At 40.8% G+C, this 19,579-nt stretch overlaps 1 protein-coding gene and 1 pseudogene across 1 annotated transcript; both read left to right on the top strand.

Moving 5' to 3' along the window:
* Positions 1-947: 947 nt before the first annotated feature.
* On the top strand, positions 948-10,421 carry LOC133904576 (probable inactive shikimate kinase like 1, chloroplastic; annotated as a pseudogene).
* Positions 10,422-11,066: 645 nt separating this feature from the next.
* On the top strand, positions 11,067-14,433 carry LOC133905161 (uncharacterized). The gene is made up of 6 exons (XM_062346885.1): positions 11,067-11,363; positions 13,321-13,419; positions 13,509-13,617; positions 13,754-13,825; positions 13,950-13,955; positions 14,074-14,433. Exons 1-6 carry the CDS (start codon positions 11,185-11,187, stop codon positions 14,188-14,190), a joined length of 582 nt encoding a protein of 193 aa, XP_062202869.1. The 5' UTR covers positions 11,067-11,184; the 3' UTR covers positions 14,191-14,433.
* Positions 14,434-19,579: the final 5,146 nt, after the last annotated feature.

Here is a 19,579-nt window from a genome sequence, read left to right as displayed (position 1 = left end):
TAAAATTGATTTCACTTCATTTAGAGTTTTATTAATTTCTCTATGCTTTTTACAAAGTTCACAAGCATAAAGTGAATAGGTTAAGAAACAGCACTATAATTAACTTTTTCATGTCTACTATTATTTTTCCTACATAAAGCATAGTATAAATAAACTAATAAAGTGATTTCACTAATTTTAGAGGTGTGATGGGTCAGTTATGAATTAATCTAGTTGCAATACATTTACACAATCTTGCATGTTACAATAACTAATTCATGAGTTCATGTATTTTTAAAAGACATAGGATCATGTAAGAAGACTAACAAAATTAGTTTCATGATTTTTAGATTAGCAAAGAGTAAACTATGCATTTAACTTGGTTTAACAAATATATTTTCTCACAGAACATTTCAACTTTTTTATAAGTATAAATAATTTTATCATGTAGATCATATTACAAGGAAACCAACAAAATTTGTTTCACTTGATTTGAAGCTCAAATGAATTAGTTATTGATTTTACAAGATTGAGCTATTTTTTGGATTTTTTATTGAACTTCACTGAAAATTGAAAAAACCGAGCGGTTACCGACAATGCGGAAAATTCGAGAAAACCGCTCGATAAATTGCGACGGTTCTGACAAATTTTTGACTAAATTTCAAATTTTAGCAAATGAATTTTGTCCAAATTTCAACCGAATTTCGAGCGGTTATCGCGATAATCGCGATTTTTCGATTACCGGATGGGCTCGATAACCGAACCCCAATCGGTAAGTGAAACCTTGATGTTTGCTCGAACGCACTACCACCATCCCCAACAACTATGACGATGGAGAATGACATCAGCCAGGAAAGGGATGTTAGGGTCATTTAAGGTTCGGGGTAAGATTATTCCTTATCCTGTTTATAGTAGATAGGAGGGAGGCCAGTCAGGCGACGGGTGGGGGTGGAGGGTAGGGCGGCGAGATGACAGGAGTGCTGCTGGCCATGGAAGGTGGCACAAGGCGGTGGGCAAGGGAGTCACGAACTCACAATGGGGAGGTTTGTGAGTGGAGAGCTGGTGGCAGTCCTTACGGGCAGTGTAGTAAGGCGACAAGGCACCGGCAGCCGCAACCGCAAGAGGTAGCGGCAGTAAGTGGTGATGTAGCGACTGGTCAAGGCTCCAAGGACAGCGCCTTCAGTCGTGGGGGATAGTTAAGGTTCACTAGGTAGCCTACATACGTGAAGTGCTCACCTAGAGCTAAGACAAGAAAGAAACCCCATCAACTAAAAGAATTGCCGAACCACTAATTTAATCTAAGGTATTGTCACCGTCTCACTCGCCGGTACGTGGTTTTACCTGCTAGAATATGGTCGTCGTAACCACCCCTAAGGTTGTCATAGTACACGTATGATGAACATGTACGGAAATACAATTTTGACCTTAGGTTCATCTATATCTAAGTTGGATTTATGCTCTTGGATACTTCAAAAAGTTCATATATAAGACCACGGCTCTCATCTCGACTTGCTGCTCTTCGGTAGGAGTACGACAAGGATAGTACAGGATGATATGATACGGAGACAGAACGGTGCAGCCAGGAAGCGCAGCCATCAACAAGAAACTTGATTTGTGTATACAGATGGAGGCATGTAAGCAAGCTTATGGTAATGAAGAAAAAAATTAGCATCCATAGATACAGTGGTTTAAAAGGTGCTTTCTTGTCATCTAGTGTGTGACAGGGACCAGAGAGAAAACGTACTGATCAGATATTCCAGATGGCTTCAATTTTAGATCATTAGCCACAAGGTCTAGTTTTGGCTAACCATATTCTTATTTGAGTCATTAGATCATTTTGGTTAGGCTACAGGATTTCTCAATGTGGGAAGAGAGTGATGTAACGAGTATATCAAATATATATTGCTGAACAAAATTAGTTTTTGAGTTAAAGCATCAAGAAACTTGGCATTATCATATAACTTTTTGATGGAACACGCGCCGTGAAAGTGAACTTATAAGTTGAATATGAGCAGACTTCTAACTAAACATTCCCCATGACTTGACAACAGAAACATGAGCACAATACCTGCTACATGATTACTACACAAACAATATAGAGTTTGAAAGAGATCAATCACATTGATGACCTTGAGTGGATGACTTTTCTTTTGAAAGAATAAAAAATAGAATAATAAGTCTATTACGTCGGCGGTAGAATGTTTGCTCGAATGCAATACCACCGTCCCCAACAACTCCGACTATGGAGAATGACATCAGGCACGAGATGGATGTTAGGGTCATTTAAGGTTCACGGTAGGGTTATTCCTCATCCTGTCTATACTAGCCAAGAGGGAGGCCGGTCAGGCGGCGAGTGGAGGTGGAGGGCGAGGTGGCGGGGGCACCTCCGGTCATGGGAGGTGGCGCAAGGCGGTGGGCAAGGGAGTCACGAACTCACAATGGGGAGGTTAGTGAGTGGAGGGCTGGTGGCGGTCCTTACGGGCAGTGTAGTAAGGCAACAAGGCACCGGCAGCCGCAAGAGGTGGCGGCAGTAAGTGGTGTTGTAGTGACTGGACAAGGCTCCAAGGGCAGCGCCTTCAGTCATGGGGATGCAGACCGGTAGGGGGTGGTGTGTGATGGAAATAATAGCACTTTCAGATTTAATTTAATTGAATTTCTAATGTAACACGAACATGAATAGATGTAGATAATTAATTATCGACTAGCTTGGACGAGCCCCGATAAGATTCGAGTAGAATCGACTAGAATTCGACCAACCCCAGTCAGCCTGGACTAGATACTCGAGAAGGATCTTAACTAGCTCACTCGAGAAATGTATCGACTAAAACACTCAAGTAGTATATCGACTAGTTCACTCGATTAAACACTCAAGTAGGATTGCAGTGTACATACTCGATAGCGGCGTGAGATGCAGAAGCCCCTGTGATGTCGATGCAGTAGGCAATGATGAAGATGAAGTAGTCGAAGTTGATCTCAATGTAGCAGACGGTGACGACAGTGGCAATGTAGATGAAGTAGCACACGATGATGTAGAGGAAGCAGATCATTAGCAGTCACGATGAGCGCTTCCCAAAAACCTTATTCATCCTCTCCCGGTGCAGGATCCCAAAAGTGACGGGTTCTGAAGACTTGCTCTCCCGTTCGTCGGTGCACGCCGGCGCAGTGGGATGGAGCAGTCTTCGTGCAATGGCGCAGTAGAGAGAAATTGGCAAAACCCTAAGTGCGAATGCGGTACCTTCTTTGTGGCGACGGCTGGCAAATATATATAGAGGGAGAGCCGCGTGGTTGGGACGTGTCACGATCGGAGTCTTGACCAACACGATTTCATATATTTATCTGTTTGCCCACGCAGCAAAAAGAATGAAACCACAAAAGGAGGCCGCATCTACGCAAGGAACTGGACCCGATTTCAGCGGACCATTCACGCAGGTGCCGCGTGCCCGCGCCCTCCGCCCCCACCCCGGCCACAGTGCGATGTGACGAGCGAGCACGCGCTTGTGTTCTTCGAGTCCTCTCATCCACACATGCTAAGTGAGTGGAGGAGAGAAAACCTTTTAAGTTGATCTCCATTCACATCCACTAGTAAAGTGAACTAAAGAAACATATCTCCCTCGTGTGGGTGGGTTTTTAAGAGTTATTTGAAATTATACAAATATAATGGGCTAAGCCCATATATTTTAAGAGTGTGGATGGGTAGCTATGGGGAAGAGGAAGAAGGGAGCGCGGGGCAGGGAAGATGCAGGAGTTAGGCCATCTTCAGCAGATACTCTAAAAATTCATTCGCTATAATACTATTACAGTATCCTTTAACACTATTATAATATTCTTTATTTTTGTTATCTCCAGCAGTTACCTATTTTCTACCTTCCATTATTTTCCATCCTTCCTCGGATCCACAGTCATCCTCTAGCTATAGTAATACAGACTCACTTTTGCTTCCGCAAATTTGCCGGACAAGGTCTGATGCCCGTATCGCTGTGCCGGTTGATACGGGTGCTGTTGGAGAGCTTTTCTCCCGCTTCCGATCGGTAAAAGGACAGATGTGGCAATTAGTGCCGATTGATACGGGTGCTGTTGGAGAGCTTTCCTCCCGCTTCCGATCGGTAAAAGGACGGACGTGGCAATCAACACATTGATACGAGGCATTTTGCCGCTGCCGTTGGAGACACTAGTACGTATTGCGTTACCCTCTTGAGTCATGATTGGGACGAGTCGAATATCTCTGCGGCCTGAAAGGGATAGTTAAGGTTCACTATGTAGCCTACATACGTGAAGTGCTCACCTAGAGCTAAGACAAGAAAGAAACCCCATCAATTAAAAGAATTGTCGGACCACTAATTTCATCTAAGGTATTGTCACCGTCCCACTCGCCGGTACGTGGTGTTATATGCTAGAATATGGGTGTCGTAGCCACCCCTAAGGTCGTCATAGTACGTATGATGAACATGCTGGAAATACAATTTTGAACTTAGGTTAATCTATATCTAAGTTGGATTTATGCACTTGGATATTTCGAAAAGTTCATATATGCACATCATATCACTACTACAGAGAGATCATACGTAGTCCGTTTGGAACCTATATTACAGCCGGTTTCTAAACCAATTGTGCTCAAGCGACTGTGATAATTAAATATTATCAAAGTCGGCTTCTAAAACTGTCTATAATAATAATTAAAGCAGTCGGTTTTAAGAATAAACTGATTATAATTGTACCATTGGGCTAGTATAGGTTTAATGGGCCGGTAAAAGAAAAGGATAAATTCTACGATTTGCCATCGAATAACCACCGATTCTACGATTTGTCATCGAATAAATTTCGTTTACTTCTATAGCATCAAATAAATGGTTCGGTTACTTATACGCCATCGGTTCGTTTGATTTTTGAAGAATTCCGAGACCGCCCTCCGTTGGACTCGTTCAGCTCATTATGAACAGTACTCGAGAGCTCAAAAAAGTCAAAAAAATATGTCGATTTTTGTGCACGCTCTATAATTCATAATCAACCCATTTTAACTGTATTCACCTAAAAATACCGTGTAAAATTCAAACTAAAATTCCTCAAAATGTGCTACTTTTGTAATACCGTGCATTACAAAGAACTCACTTTTTCACCACGGGAGATAGTTTTAGAAATTATTACATCACATTAGAGGAATATTAGTAAATTTTCTCAGATTTTTTGTAAATTTTTGTGAGGCTTAAAAATTGCCAAAAGTTACAAAAGTAGCACATTTTGAGAAATTTTAGTTTGAATTTTACACATTATTTTTAGTGAATACAGTTAAAATGGGTTGATTATGAATTATAGAGCGTGCACAAAAATCGACATATTTTTTTTACTTTTTTAGCTCTCAAGTACTGTTCATAATGAGCTGAATGAGTCCAACGGAGGGCAATCTCGGAATTCTTCAAAAAACAAACGAACCGATGGCGTATAAGGAACCAAACCATTTATTCGATGGTATAGAAGTAAACAAAATTTATTTGATGGCAAATCGTAGAATCGGTGGTTATTCGATGACGAATAGTAGAATTTCTCAAAGAAAAATATAGCAAATGCTCCCCGGACGGCCTTGCTCATACCGGCTCGGAACAATTGTTTTGTGCCAGGAATATTGTATTTTGTAGAAATGCACAGAGAATCAGGGGGTTTCATATCTTGCATGCATATGCGCTACTTGAGTTTGTTCAGGAGGCCCAGATGTGTGTCTTGTAGTATAAATGAAACGAGACATTAGACAGTCGAAGTAGAGAGTGAAAAGTGATTTTTTTTTTTATTATACACATATTAGATTTATACAAAATAAAGAGATAAGTTTATATCTTTTCGAAGAAGCATCTCTTCTTAATGGATGTCTAATTAATCATTATGATTTGTTTCATAACAGTGTGTGCATGCATGCATGCATGTATAGCACGGATGGTGACACGTGGATCTATCGTGGATCAAAGGTAGTGGACGGCTTCACAAGGTGTAGCGAAGTGAATCGTGGATTGAGTTGTTGCTTGAGCTTGACACGTGAGTAGGGTGCAATAAAATCAGATATGAACTGATATAGTTTATTCTGTATTTTATTTTATAGTTTTTCTCGAAGTCAGTGTCGAACGCGGATAGTATCGGATAATTATTTCTCATCCTGTATCATATCCTATTTTTTTCTCGAAGTTAAAGTCAGAACGGATAGTGCCGTAAGCTTTCGGTTAGCCGGATAGATGAAAATTTTCACTTTATTTGCATCCCTACACAGCACATTAAACAATATAAGTGTGCAATCAAAGTGAGCACAGAGAAATTGATCGCTGAGATGTGAAAACAAGAGCATTCAGTATTATATACTTACGGATGTGTATCTATCTATATATTATCATGTTTTTAAGTGAAATCATAATAAGCTTTCTTGTAACGCCTAATATTCGGATACTTCGGACGGATACTAGTCATCTTATATCCTATCTTTTTTTTCTTGGATCCAGAGTCGGATATGGATAATGTCAAATAATCATATTTGCATCACATATTTTCTTCACAAACCTTCGATCGGTCGGGCGGACAGAAAATATCCATCATGTTTTCACCTCTACATGTGAGTTATCTCAGTGTCTTAAAAAAACACAAGTACAACTCACAGACGCACGAACACACTCACATCACTATACGCACGAACACATTCACATCACTATACGCACGAACACACTCACATCACTATACGCACGCATACACTCACTCATATAGTATCTACTGATGATCAAATATGCGGAGCTTAGAGATTGACGAAGTCACTATAGACGTCTCGCTATCAACAGATACGTCATCTATCATAAAAAAAAATTCGTCTTAATAAGACATAAGAGAAGCAAACCTATATTTGGTCCCTGATGAGCAAAGGATAAACCACTTCTACCAACCACCCAAACAAAGCTTGGTTCTCAAGTTATCTCGTGTCTTAGTGGTGTTAGCCTATGTGCAAGTGAAAAGTAAGACAAGGGGAAAGAGTTAGTTCTCCTTGCCTATGTTTCCAGCCACCTTGTGGTGTAAAGCGCATATGTTTTTCCTCCATGACTTGTGTGTGTGAAATACACGTGTATTTTGCAGAGAGAACAAGAGTACGATGTGTGTGTGAACATAATTGTATGTATTTGCGAACAAGAGTATGAGAACAGGAAAATGTAGTTCACCGCTACATGTGTTTTTGCCTTATGTCACTACTATAGAAAGAATTATCCCTGCTGATTCGTAAGCTCAAGTTGCACATAAAAATCAAGCCAGCAAGAATCGATAGTAATAATCAAAATCAAGCCAGCAAGAACCGGTAGTTTATCAAAAGACGTGTCTTTAATAACCAGTATTGATAATGGCAATCACTGCCAGTTGTACTTATAAACCGATAGTGATACCCCAAAAACCTTACGAATTCATGCGTCTGCCTGCTCATTTTCTCCCTAGCATCTTTAAATATTTCACACTTGAATACTCTTGCTCTCACCCTCTCCCCTCCAACGCCGCTGCCACAATGGATCCGGGCAATTCTTCTCTCGCTTCGGCCACTCCGCCGCCACCTTCTCCAGCCAAGCCACCCACACCCACGCTGTTGTCCGACGATGAGGCGGAGGCCTCACCGGAGAGCTTGCACGAGGCGCAAACCTCGAACTCCAGCGAATTAGTGGGGTCACCCTCCGAGGACGACATCGTGTGGGATTTCTTCCTCGACAAACCGAAGGTGAAGAGGCCCCGGTCGAGCTCAGATGAGGAGAAGGAAGAAGAGGAGGAGGAGGAGGACCAGGACAAGGCCGGGGAGGAGGATGAGGTTGGCGACGACGACGACGATGGTGAGGACGAGGATGACGACGACGACGACTACTACTTCTTCATCATCGTGGCTGACCAGTAGACGCGACGCGCGTGTTTAGGGTTTTTTGTGCGCGGGGTTTAGGGGGTTTTGCACGCTGACATGCATGCTTTTGTTTTTGGTGTAGAATAATGGATTTAGTGATTTAATTATAGGTTAATGTGATATAAAGCTCTAATTTTAGAGATCAGTAATATAAAGCTCAATTAAATTATTGCATGTCTGTTTAAATTTTATTTATTTTTTCTCTAGATTGAGTATCATTGCCAATTCGTAACTGGAACCTATAGTGATAAGTATATAAATCTGTAGATAAGGTCAAGAACCAACAGTGATATTTTGTATCACTGTCGGTTCGTTACATGAACCGACAGTGATATGTACAATCACTGCTGGTTCTGTAACCGACTATCACTGTCGCTTAATTATTGCCAGTTCAAAAACCGGTAGTAATACAGTTTTTAACCGACAGTGATACCATTTTTTTTATAGTAGTGTGTTTACACTCGTGAGTTCTTCCATGATATGATATGACTGTGTGAAACACAAGTGTGTGTGAGAGAGAGAGCACAAGAGTGAGATTGGAGTTGAGGGATTCAACTCTACAAGCAAAAGCACCAAGTATTCCTACATTGTTGTGACAACTCGTAAATATAAGGTTCCGTTTGGATATCTGAATAGCCTTCAATGAATTGAATTCAGCTCCAATGCAAATCCAAAGAGAAATTGCACAAGCTCTTCAATACCAATTATTTGTGTTTGGTTGCCAAAGAAATGACATAATATAAATTAAATCACTAACAATTCCAAATCATGTTTGGTTCAGGGTTCAACATGTAAACATATATTTTTCTTGTGTAGAACATATCTTAAGAGGATCTTTAAAATTGATTTCACTTTTATTTAGAGTTTTATTAATTTCTCTATAATTTTTACAAAGTTCACAAGCATAAAGTGGATATGTTAAGAAACAGCATTGTAATTAACTTTTTAACGTCTACTATTATTTTTCCTACGTAAATCATAGTATAAATAAACTAAAAAAAGTGGTTTCACTAATGTTTGAGGTGTGATGGGTCAGTTATGAATTAATCTAGTCGTAACACATTTACACAATGATGCATGTTACAATAACTAATTCATGAGTTCATGTATTTTTAAAAGACATAGGATCATGTAAGAAGACTAACAAAATTAATTTCATGATTTTTGGATTAGCAAAGAGTAAACTATGCATTTAACTTGGTTTAACAAATACATTTTCTCACAGAAAATTTTGAACTTTTTTATGAGTATAAATACTTTTATCATGTAGATCATATTACAAGGAAACCAACAAAATTTGTTTCACTTTATTTGAACCTCAGATGGATTAGTTATTGATTTTACAAGATTAAGATAATTTTTGGGTTTTTTTTAACTTCACTGAAAATCGAGAAAACCGCTCGATAAATCGAGAAAACCGAGCGGTTACCGATAATGCAAAAAATTCGAGAAAACCGCTCAATAAATCGAGAAAATCGCTCGGTAACCGGTCCAACCGATCAGCTAAAATCACGATTTTTCTTCAAATTTTAAATTTATTCAAATGAATTTTATCCAAAAAATTTTAAAAATTCGAGTGGTTACCGTGGTAATCGTGTTTTTTCGATTACCGTCGGAGCTCGTAACGTAAACCTTGGTTTGGTTGAAAAAAAAGTGAAATTGGCTTCGCTTCACACACCTGTCTGCCCGCTACGCCATTGCCATTGCCATCTCCATCCACCAGTTTGGAAAGGTCACCATCCAAATGGGCTAGAAGTCGGCTCGTGGGTGAGAAACCATGGAATTGGGCCGGGCACGTGTTCACCACTGGATCGTGGGGCCCACAAAGCGGATCGATCAAGAATTGTCCGCTCTCGCATTCCTGTTTGGGAGAATTGTCCAGCTCAACTCACAACTCCCTCCATTTGGGACGGAAACCCAACGGATGCAGGTACCGTGAGTACTGGACTGACTGGTTCGTTCTTCTTGCGCAGGCACGGATTGCACCGCCAAGCGCAACATCGCCAAGCTCCATCATATACCGCTACCTCTGCAGCGAGGAGCTGCTCGAGGACGTTCTTGGAGACAAGGACGCCCTCAGAGCTTCCCGGGAATCCGATGAGAAGGGCTACCTCGAAGTCGAGGTGATCTCCTTGTTTCTTTCATCTTTTCTCTGATGCTCCTAGTTTGGTTGCTCCAAAAGAAGATAGCACCAATTTACATGCCTTGCTATGGTGCCGCCAGACCGAAGGGCTTAAGCAGCTGACGTCCATGGGCAGCCTTGTGCTTTGCTGTGGGGATGGTGCTGTCACGAACTCAACCAATCTGTATGTGTGGCCGTGCATTCGGCCGTCTACTCTGGTTGTCGCGCGCATTAAGTTGGTCTATCACATTGACGTGTTCATGTTTATGTTCAATCTTTAGAGGGCTATTGAGGCATGGTGTCTCCGTCTGGATTCATGTTCCTCTCGAAATGGCGGTGAACGATATGTTGAAGAGCATGGGGACGCAAGCTAATAGTCGGCCATGCTCCTCGTTATTTCGTTGTTCATGTTCTCTGTTGACGTAATAGCTGAGATGTCATTTTAATTTCTCACTCTATGTTATTGGGCCATAATTGTGATCAGTTCAGCTTTATGAAAAACTCATATCGGATTGTCAGGTCGTGTTTGACAGTACTCCAATAGCTCTTAGACAACAGTTCACTGGATCCAGCCAGCCTTAACGCCTTCCTATGCGGAACTATGCGGCTCTTAGACTATGCCCAAAGAATTTCCGTCACGGACGAAATTCTCATCGTAAAGAGATTTTCGTTCTCTTTAGCGCTTCAACGGTTTTTCATCAGGATTTCGGTCAGGATTTCCTTCAGGATTGCCGTCAGAATTTCTCGTCGTAAAAGAATTTTCGTTCTCTTTAGCGCTCCTACGGTTTTCTTTCAGGATTTTCGTCACGAAGAAATTCTCAGAGTCATTCCTTTCAAGACGGTATTCTCTTCTTTTTCTTCACAATTTTTTTTTAAGTAAAACTGTTGAAGATAAAAAAAATAAAGAAAATAAAAATAAAGAAAAAATCAGCAAAAGAAACGAAATAAAGAGAATATAGATGAGTTACGGCCTTTCCCGTCGGAAACTGAAAGGCAAAGCAATTCACGCAGTCGCTGAGAATGGGGAGGTCCTGCGTGGTGGGCCCCACGTGCAGCCTCACGCCGTCGTCACGCGCCTGGGCTCTTACCAGAGAGGAGCGAGCGAGCGAGCGAGACGAGATCCATTCCGCTGCTGCGCCCCCGACTCAGGTGAAGCCCGAACCCTAGCGAGAGGCGAAGGCGAAGCACTATGGCGCGGTCCCTCGCGCTCTTGGCCCTCCTCCTCGGGCTCGCCGCGACCCTCCCCTCCGGCGGCGCCGCGGCCGACGCGCCCTTCATCGTCGCGCACAAGAAGGTGGCGCTGTCCCGCCCCAAGCCTGGCGTCGAGCGCCTCGCCGTCTCCCTCGACCTCTACAACCAGGGATCCGCGTCAGTACTACCACTCCCTACCACCCCCTACCACCGATCTCGATTTTTTTGTTAGTGGTAGTATTACTTGATTCCTGCAACCAGCAGCCGGGGATCTGGGAGTTTTGAAACTACCTTCTCTTGGATCTGGGTCTTGGGTTCAGGGGATCCGGAGTCTTGTGAGGTTTCCTTCTTAAACCTCAGTGCGGAGATTTAGTTTACTTATTTATTGTGGGTTTACGCTACCTGCTCAATTGCGCATAGATTCCCCAATTCTCCCCAAACCCCTGCTGGAAACGGGAGCAAACCAGCACCCCTTCCCGTCTATCATGTTGCCCATGCTCTCAATTGACTGCTAGATCTAGAGCTTGTTATTCATAACTGCGGACTAATCAATTATTCTAGCTTATGTGGTGCATGCTTCTGTTTATGTAGCTAAACAACTAGCAAGGGCAACTTAGCATGAAACACATGATCATAGACTTCATGTGGAAAATCACACAATCTAGCGTGTCAATTGCCAAACCTCTACAGCTTACTAGAGTCTAGATCTTTTGGTGTTATCTCAGCAGATGGTCGGTCAATGGTATTATAATTTGTAAGGTTTTTTACGAAACATGCTGTCAACCCACAAGAGCTTGGTAATTGCTTTCAAGCAGAAACTAGCGCATTGTCTATTTATTTACCTGTGAACTAAATAGCATTTGTCCCTTGGTCTGCACGGCCAAAAGGGAATGCACTTTCTATTTATCTGCAAAACTGATGACCTGATGAGACAAAATTGCTTAAGGGTTAAGGCGATCAGATGTACCTTTAAATTTGAAGCATGCACTCTATGTTTACTAGTTGTTAGTGTGGGACATCACAGATTGTGTTCCTTTACTAATCTAAAGCTATCTTGCTATATCCTGTAGTGTCACAAATTTATAGTTTATCTGGCTAGATCTACAAGTTAAGCACTCCTATAATTTGACTGATTGGTTATGTTAGATATTACATCACCTATAAAAATGAGAATTTTGGCTGCATGTCAATGCGCATAGTGAAGTTAATCCCTTTGTCCTGCATATAAATGTTTTGTGAAGGCATCACCATGTGCTACTGCTTTCTCTTGTAGTTGTACCACAGTTCCAATGATGTTTGATGAGCTTTAGTTTGAATTTGAATATGCAATCTGCTTGGAGTAGACTTGTTGGCTTTCACAGGTTATTTTGTTAGATTTATAGTCATTGCAGGATTATCCAGTTCAATTCTGAAATTATTACACCTTAGCTCTATCACTATCAGTAAGGCTTGGATAATTCTACAAGTGCGCTGCACCTTTAATTACAACAAACCATTTCTCTGAAATTTAATTGCAAGTCTTTATGAATATTTCCCTGCAACAAACAAACTTCTCACGCCAGCCAAATGCAGCATCCCACGATGTTGAAAGTAAAAAAATGAAGGTCTTTTACAGGGAAAAGTAGAAATAAATAAAAAAGTTAAGCTGCACACAAACTATGCCACCAGTACTCAGTATATAAAGAATATGGGTTACTGGTAGATTCAAGTTTGGAATATTTGACTCATTCTGAAGATCAGTAGTAGCCAAGAGGGAACTCATCAGACAAGGAAGCTCTAAATTACCATTTCCTACTTGGCTATGTCGCTCTGATATCAGCTTTAGACCGGATAAGGGTGAACCATGTGTCATGTGTTACAATTCACAGGATGTGCTTCTTCGACTTTGAGGATCTAAAATGAAGTTAGCTTCTGGATTGGTTTTGCTATGCCATTAGGTTGACCATCGTACCATATATTATTTTGATTGTCTTTTTTTTTTTATCTCTGAAAGCGCATTGCCTACTTGCATGGCCAAAACCTATCATTATTTTTGTACTTCACTTAGATTCCTTTCTCAGTCATATGATGGCAAGACAATATCCAAATATTTTTCATAGTCATCTGCATCGACTTATTGTAAAACTTATTGCAGAACTGCCTATGATGTGACCATTAATGATGACTCTTGGCCAACGGAAGCGTTTGAACTTGTCTCTGGAGAGAAATCGAAGACATTGGAAAGGCTTGACCCGTGAGTACATTTCGTAATGCATTTCTCTGTTTTAAGTGTGTCCATGTACAATATTGCAGAAAATAACTTCATTACTTTTACCCTTTTAGTGGTGCCACTGCTTCTCATACATTTGTCCTGGAGACCAAAGCACAGGGAAGGTTCCAGGGTTCACCAGCTATTATTACATACCGTGTTCCCACAAAGACTGCACTTCAGGTTTCGTCTTTTACATCTACTGTACATTTTTCAGTAGTGTTTCTTATGCTGTGCATCTTGTATTATCCTCTCTCTTTTTTTTCCTTTGCTATTTCTCAGCACCTTTTTGCTAAATCGATATTTTTCTATGTTGAAGGAGGCCTATTCCACTCCCATCTTTCCACTGGATATTCTTGCTGAGAGACTTCCAGAAAAGAAGTTTGAATGGGTAAGTAATCGTGTCATTCCATTCACATACTACTTTATCTCTTTCTGATACTAATGTTTGCATGCTGTTTCTGGTGCTGGCACCCACTTGTGGAAATCTGGATTTGCTCTCATATTATGTTCAGGCTAAGGTAATTTCTTTCTTTTCTTCGTCTTGGATCAATTTTCCTAGTCCATCTCAATAAGCTGCTTTAAAGTGATTTTTAACATTCATGGGAGCTGGATACTAAGAAATTGTTATCCATGCAGAGGCTCGTGGCGAAATACGGGGCACTGGTGTCTGTTGTTTCGTTTGTTGGAGCATTTATCTACCTGGTCGCAAGCCCATCAAAAAACAGTGGAAAGGCAAGCAAGAAGAGACGTTGATCGATTCATAAGTCGCTGTTTTCGGTGTAGCTGGTCAGTTTACCTGGAGGAACACTTGATAGCGTGAGCTAAGAGCAAGCTTCGAAGTTACATTTACTCACCGCACCATGAACTGTAACGAAGAGAGCATCAGCAAGCATGGACCTGTAATTTTGGTTATTACTTTCTGTTTCTTTGTCGGAGCCTTAACCCAAAGGACCTTTAATTAGGAAAGTTTATTTTTCTTGAAAGAACATTTTGATATGATTGCGCGTCTTCAGCTCTGCTTGTGGACTGAAAATGAATGCTAGCCGCTGATAATTTACGCTGTGTATGATGAATCTCGAGCAAACACTTCGTAGCTAGAAGCTAGCTGACGGAGGTCATGTGCAGTTTCTACAACTGCACGTAATCTGAACCGTCCATTTTCATATTGGACTTTCTAGGTCTTGTGCTACAATGCACGCCGTCGTGTGCGTCATGGTAAGCACAGATTAGCGTATCGAAACAGTATAGGATCAAGGCACTGGAGTTTCTAATGCCAGTGGTCAGGAGGCTCCTGTTATCCGATGGAGTTAATAGACATGGGTATTAAACGATTTATCGATTTCAACATCTATTCAGCAATGGCATCTATCTACAAATTTCTACATCCCCTGTTCGAACGATCAATTCTGCCGGATCGGCTGAGCTCTGATCATGTAACAACCCAATTTCCTAGAAAATAACCAATGTAAAAATCTCTAAAGAAAATAAATAATAAATCGGCTTTGTTGACCCTTTTACCAGTGTTTTCCTAATTAAATAAATCAGTTAAATAAAATGTTTAGCTGTATAGTAATTAATTAGAAAAGGATCAGAAAGTAGAGAAGGAAGAAAAAAAATAAAAGAATAAATTCCCTCATGCCGAAATCCTCACCCCTCCCAACCCATCTCTCTCTTCTCTCCCTCTTCTAGCTTATCATCACGCTCGACCCCTCTCCCTCGGCCCACCTCCTAGCCTAGCCTGCTTTGCGCGCACGCCCGGTTTCCCTCCGCGCTGGGCTAACGCCGTCCTGCCCCAACCCCGCACCGCTCTCCCATTTCTCTCTCTCCCTCTCGCGCTCACTGTCACATGGACCCCACCTGTCAGGCCCCATCGTCTTCCTCTCGGGATGGGGTTGTCCGCTTTATTTCACTCCGCTCCATTGTAGGCTCTTCTGTCTTTGTGGTCTACCGTGGATCCTTATCCACAATACTATCTTTTATCCCCTTTCAGGTAATTATTTTATTTCTATATGTGTTCGATATCATTTTAGATAATTCTGCGCATATAAACTACTTGATCTAGGGACTGATACAGAAGGCACAGGGAAACCCGAGGTCGGGGTCCTCATAGAGTGGTATCAAAGTCATACTTGACTGTAGGTCGTGACCTTAGCATGAATGTTATTTATACTTGTTTTATTACAAACTATTTAAAGAAAAACTCTTACTTACCCTATCTACATCTTATTGCTCTTACATTGCCTTGGCACTCTGTTACAAAACTTGTTGGATTTCTCTTTACCCACGTCCTCTCAAAACTTAACGTGGAGAACCCTGACAAGATTAGGGCTTGCACAAGGAGTTGTGTCAAGTATGAACCCTAACCCCTATTCTCTATCGTATTATAGTGATGAAAAATTAATTGTGATTGCATTCTAGTGATGGCTCTTGTTGGTTGTTTGTTGTGTGTTTCTCGGTTGTGTGATCTTATTACACATCTACCTAAATTGTATCTTAACTCATCCTATGTTTTCTATCCTATCCCCAAAGAATAAAAAACTACCGAATATGTCGTCAGAGAAATCAAGCGAAGATGATCAACACCTAGGACTTAAAAGCCTGGCAACAGTACTGAAAAATGGAGGTAGCCCACCGACAAAGTCTGTACAAAACAACATCAATCAGATAGGCGCCAATGTCAAACCAACTGAAGAAGACATTCGAGGCACTGAAAGCAATCCAAAAATACAGGAAGTCCTTGATGGACAGGAATTGAGTAAGGAATAAGAAAATCAGGACAACAATTATAAACTGCACATGGCACTGGCACCTAGTGCTAGAGACTTTCTCGCAATAATGGCTAATCAGACCCAATTGATGCAAACTATTGCTCAAGGACTTAGGGATATCAGACAAGCTCTGCTTCTAGGGAATGCTAGCCAAGACCGCAAAACCAAGAACAAGATAAAACTTAGTGCGCGAAGACTATCATTGTTAGAGGCTATGCATAATTCTAGACGAAAGTTAGAAAACCAAACGACTATGCAGAATGGAACCCTAAGATCAACCTCTAACCAAGCAAATCCAATTCCCTACAATCAAGATAGTGGAAACATGCAGCAACAAGGAACTTTGAAGACGCCAAACCTCAACAGGATCTGCTACAACTGTAGGCAGCCTGGGCATTTCATGGCAAATTGTCCACAAGCATCCTAGTACAAGGCTTAAGGCTCACAAAAGCTCTGCTATATTTGCAAGGATTTAGGACACCTTGCAAAGGTTTGTCCGCAGAAGTAATCAACTACACCACCAATCTACATCATCGAAGTATCACCCTCAATAATCGGGACAACTATGAAAGATCATGTAGGTCCTTGGAAAGGATACCCATAACCAGAAACCTCTGAATCAATGGATATCAGTCTCAATGGATACTCCAGTTAGTTCAAATTAAGTTGATGTTTGGCTTTACCTTGGAATTGTACTTTGTTCACCCTTCGGAGAGTATCTCCTATCATGAAAACTCTGATAGCTGTGAAAGTATTTTGAAATCCATGTACTCAGAATAAGTATCAAATATCTTTTGGACACCCTTTTGTTGGAACCTCTTTAAGAGGGGTAGTGTTTCTAGAAAACTCTACAGCTCTTGAAAGAAATGACAAGTTATAATCATGGATTGAAGTTTTTGACCATCAATAAGGCAACACATCCTTGAAAAATTGGAATATAACAGCAGTAGTACACACATTCAAAATATGGAGCATTATCCAAGTTGAAATAAGTGCGAGAACTATATGGATAAGAGAGCTTATCTTTTATAGAACTTCCCAACCCGCAAGTAATTAAAGATATAGAAGGACCAGTGACTAAGATTGAAGAGAACCCTAAAGTGGTCAGCTTTGTCAAAAAAAAACTATAAGAACACCCGAAGAAAAGGACCATGTTTTGATGTCAGAGAATAAAGGCATCTGGAAATTCTCTCAAGTGCACAAAGAATTCAAACCCGGAGAAAAGTTAGCTCCTGGATAGTTTGGATATGACAGCTCATCTAGCTAAAAAGGACAAAAGTTACATTTGATAACTATCACAAAGTTTTCACACGTTAGAGTAATAGTTGATCAAAAAGAAGATTTGATGGAAGATAGTTTTTCTCTGATCTCTTCTCAAAACCTTTGAATCTTGGGGACGAGATTCCCTTTAAATGGTGTAGATTTAACATACTGTATTTTAGCATTTAGGAAATAGCAAAAAATCACTCCTTTTTTAAAAAAAATCTAATTATTAAACATACATAAAATCAAGGAAATATATATTTGATGTATATATACATGTATGTATATATTCAAATATATTATTTTAGCTAAGTATTCCAAAGAGCACCAGATAGATTTCAAAATTAATCATTGCAATAAATTGATCATATGCATTTTGGTTGTCCATTTCATATATAGATGTTGTAAGCTGAAACAACCCTTTAGCTTCATAAAACCATGGTAAAAATAAAGTAACAAAAAAGAAAAACACACTGAAGCACATCATAACGATTACGAAAGGCATGAGAATGGGATGGACCACAAAATTCACTTATGAGATCAAAAATCAGGATAATCTAATCTAAGGTGAACCATACAAATGTCACACTGGGATATATGTCACCATGACACAACATCAGAGCTCAAAATTCCGTAGTACTTGCTATTAGGAATAGCAACTTGTATTCCGTGGAGGCTCTAGGCCAGTATATATATACATGTACAGGTGATAATATGCAAGAAACTTCTTATAATCTGAAGATATTACACAGAGGAATATATATATCTAACACCCTCCCTCAAACTCATGAGGGACCAACCACACTAAGTTTGAAGAGATAGAACTTGTGCTGAGTTATACTATGTGGCTTCGTGGAGAAATCAACCAACTGAAGCTCAGAAGGAATATACTGAAGAGCAATCACCTCATCCTATATATGTGTGCGTGTGTAAGAAGCATCAATACCAATATGCTTAGTAAGCTCATGCTTCACTGGATCGTGAGCAATACTAATAGCACATGTACTGCCTGAGTAAAGAGGAGTAGGTTCAGGATAAGAAACACCAAAATCATCAAGTAACCACCGTAATCAACTGAGCTCCGTTGTCAACAATGTCATAGCCCGCAACTCAGCCTCTGCACTAGAACTAGAAACTACAGTCTGCTTTTTAATCTTCCAAACTAAGGAAAACATAGTAGGCAAAAATAGACTCACGATTAGAAGGATCACTAGCCCAAATAGCATTAGAATAAGCATGAAGATGTAAAGAGCTGGAGCGTGAAAAAAGAAACGATGAGAGATAGTCCCACGAAGATAGCGTAAAACACGCAGGAGATGACTATAGTGGAGCTAGGTGGGAGCATAAACGAATTGACTGAGGGTGTGCACTACATGAGAAATGTTAGGACGAGTGATACCAAGGTAAACAATACTCCCAACTAGATGACGGTAGCGAGTGGTATCAACAAGAGGCTCTCCATCAGTAGACCGAAGCTAAAGATTAAGCTCCATGGGAGTCTCAACAGTGTGCTCATTAGTGAGAGAAGTATGATGAAGAAGATCCTGAATATACTTCTCTTGGAACAAAAAGAAGCCCTTAGAAGTAGAATAAATCTCAATCCCAAGAAAGTAGCGAAGAGGGCCAAGATCGGATATAAGAAACTGCTCATTGAGACGATCCTTCACAAAGGCAATATACTTAGAATCATCTCCTGTAATGATCATGCCATCAGCGTACAAGAGAAGAAAAGTTCTACCACGACGGAAAGTGTGAGCAAAGAGTGCAGGATCATAAGCACTAGCAGAGAAACCAACAACAATGATCACAAAAGAAAAACGCTCAAATCAAGCCCGAGGGGCTTGCTTAAGGCCAAAGAGAGAGCAACGGAGATGACAAACTATACCCTCAGGAATAGAATACCCAGATGGTAGGTGCATGTAGACCTCCGCACGCAACTCACCATTAAGAAAAGCATTCTTGACATCAAGCTGGGAGATAGACCAGTGACGTACAGATGCAACAAGAAGAAGAATGTGCACTATAGTCATGTGGATCATCGGAGCAAAAGTCTCATCATAGTCACGACCATGCTCCTGCTGGAAACCATGAGCGACAAGACAATCCTTATA

Source organism: Phragmites australis, chromosome 22, assembly GCF_958298935.1.
Source record: "Phragmites australis chromosome 22, lpPhrAust1.1, whole genome shotgun sequence".
In the NCBI taxonomy this organism is placed as follows: domain Eukaryota; kingdom Viridiplantae; phylum Streptophyta; class Magnoliopsida; order Poales; family Poaceae; genus Phragmites; species Phragmites australis.
This window is presented reverse-complemented; position numbering and strand designations above follow the sequence as displayed.

What these genes read in the sequence shown, in the direction of transcription:
- LOC133905161 (XM_062346885.1), top strand. Translation starts at nt 11,185, where the DNA reads ATGGCGCGGTCCCTCGCGCTCTTGGCCCTCCTCCTCGGGCTCGCCGCG. An exon ending in CTCTACAACCAGGGATCCGC is followed by an intron (nt 11,364 to 13,320) that starts GTCAGTACTACC and finishes AACTTATTGCAG; the next exon opens with AACTGCCTATGATGTGACCA. An exon ending in ACATTGGAAAGGCTTGACCC is followed by an intron (nt 13,420 to 13,508) that starts GTGAGTACATTT and finishes TTACCCTTTTAG; the next exon opens with TGGTGCCACTGCTTCTCATA.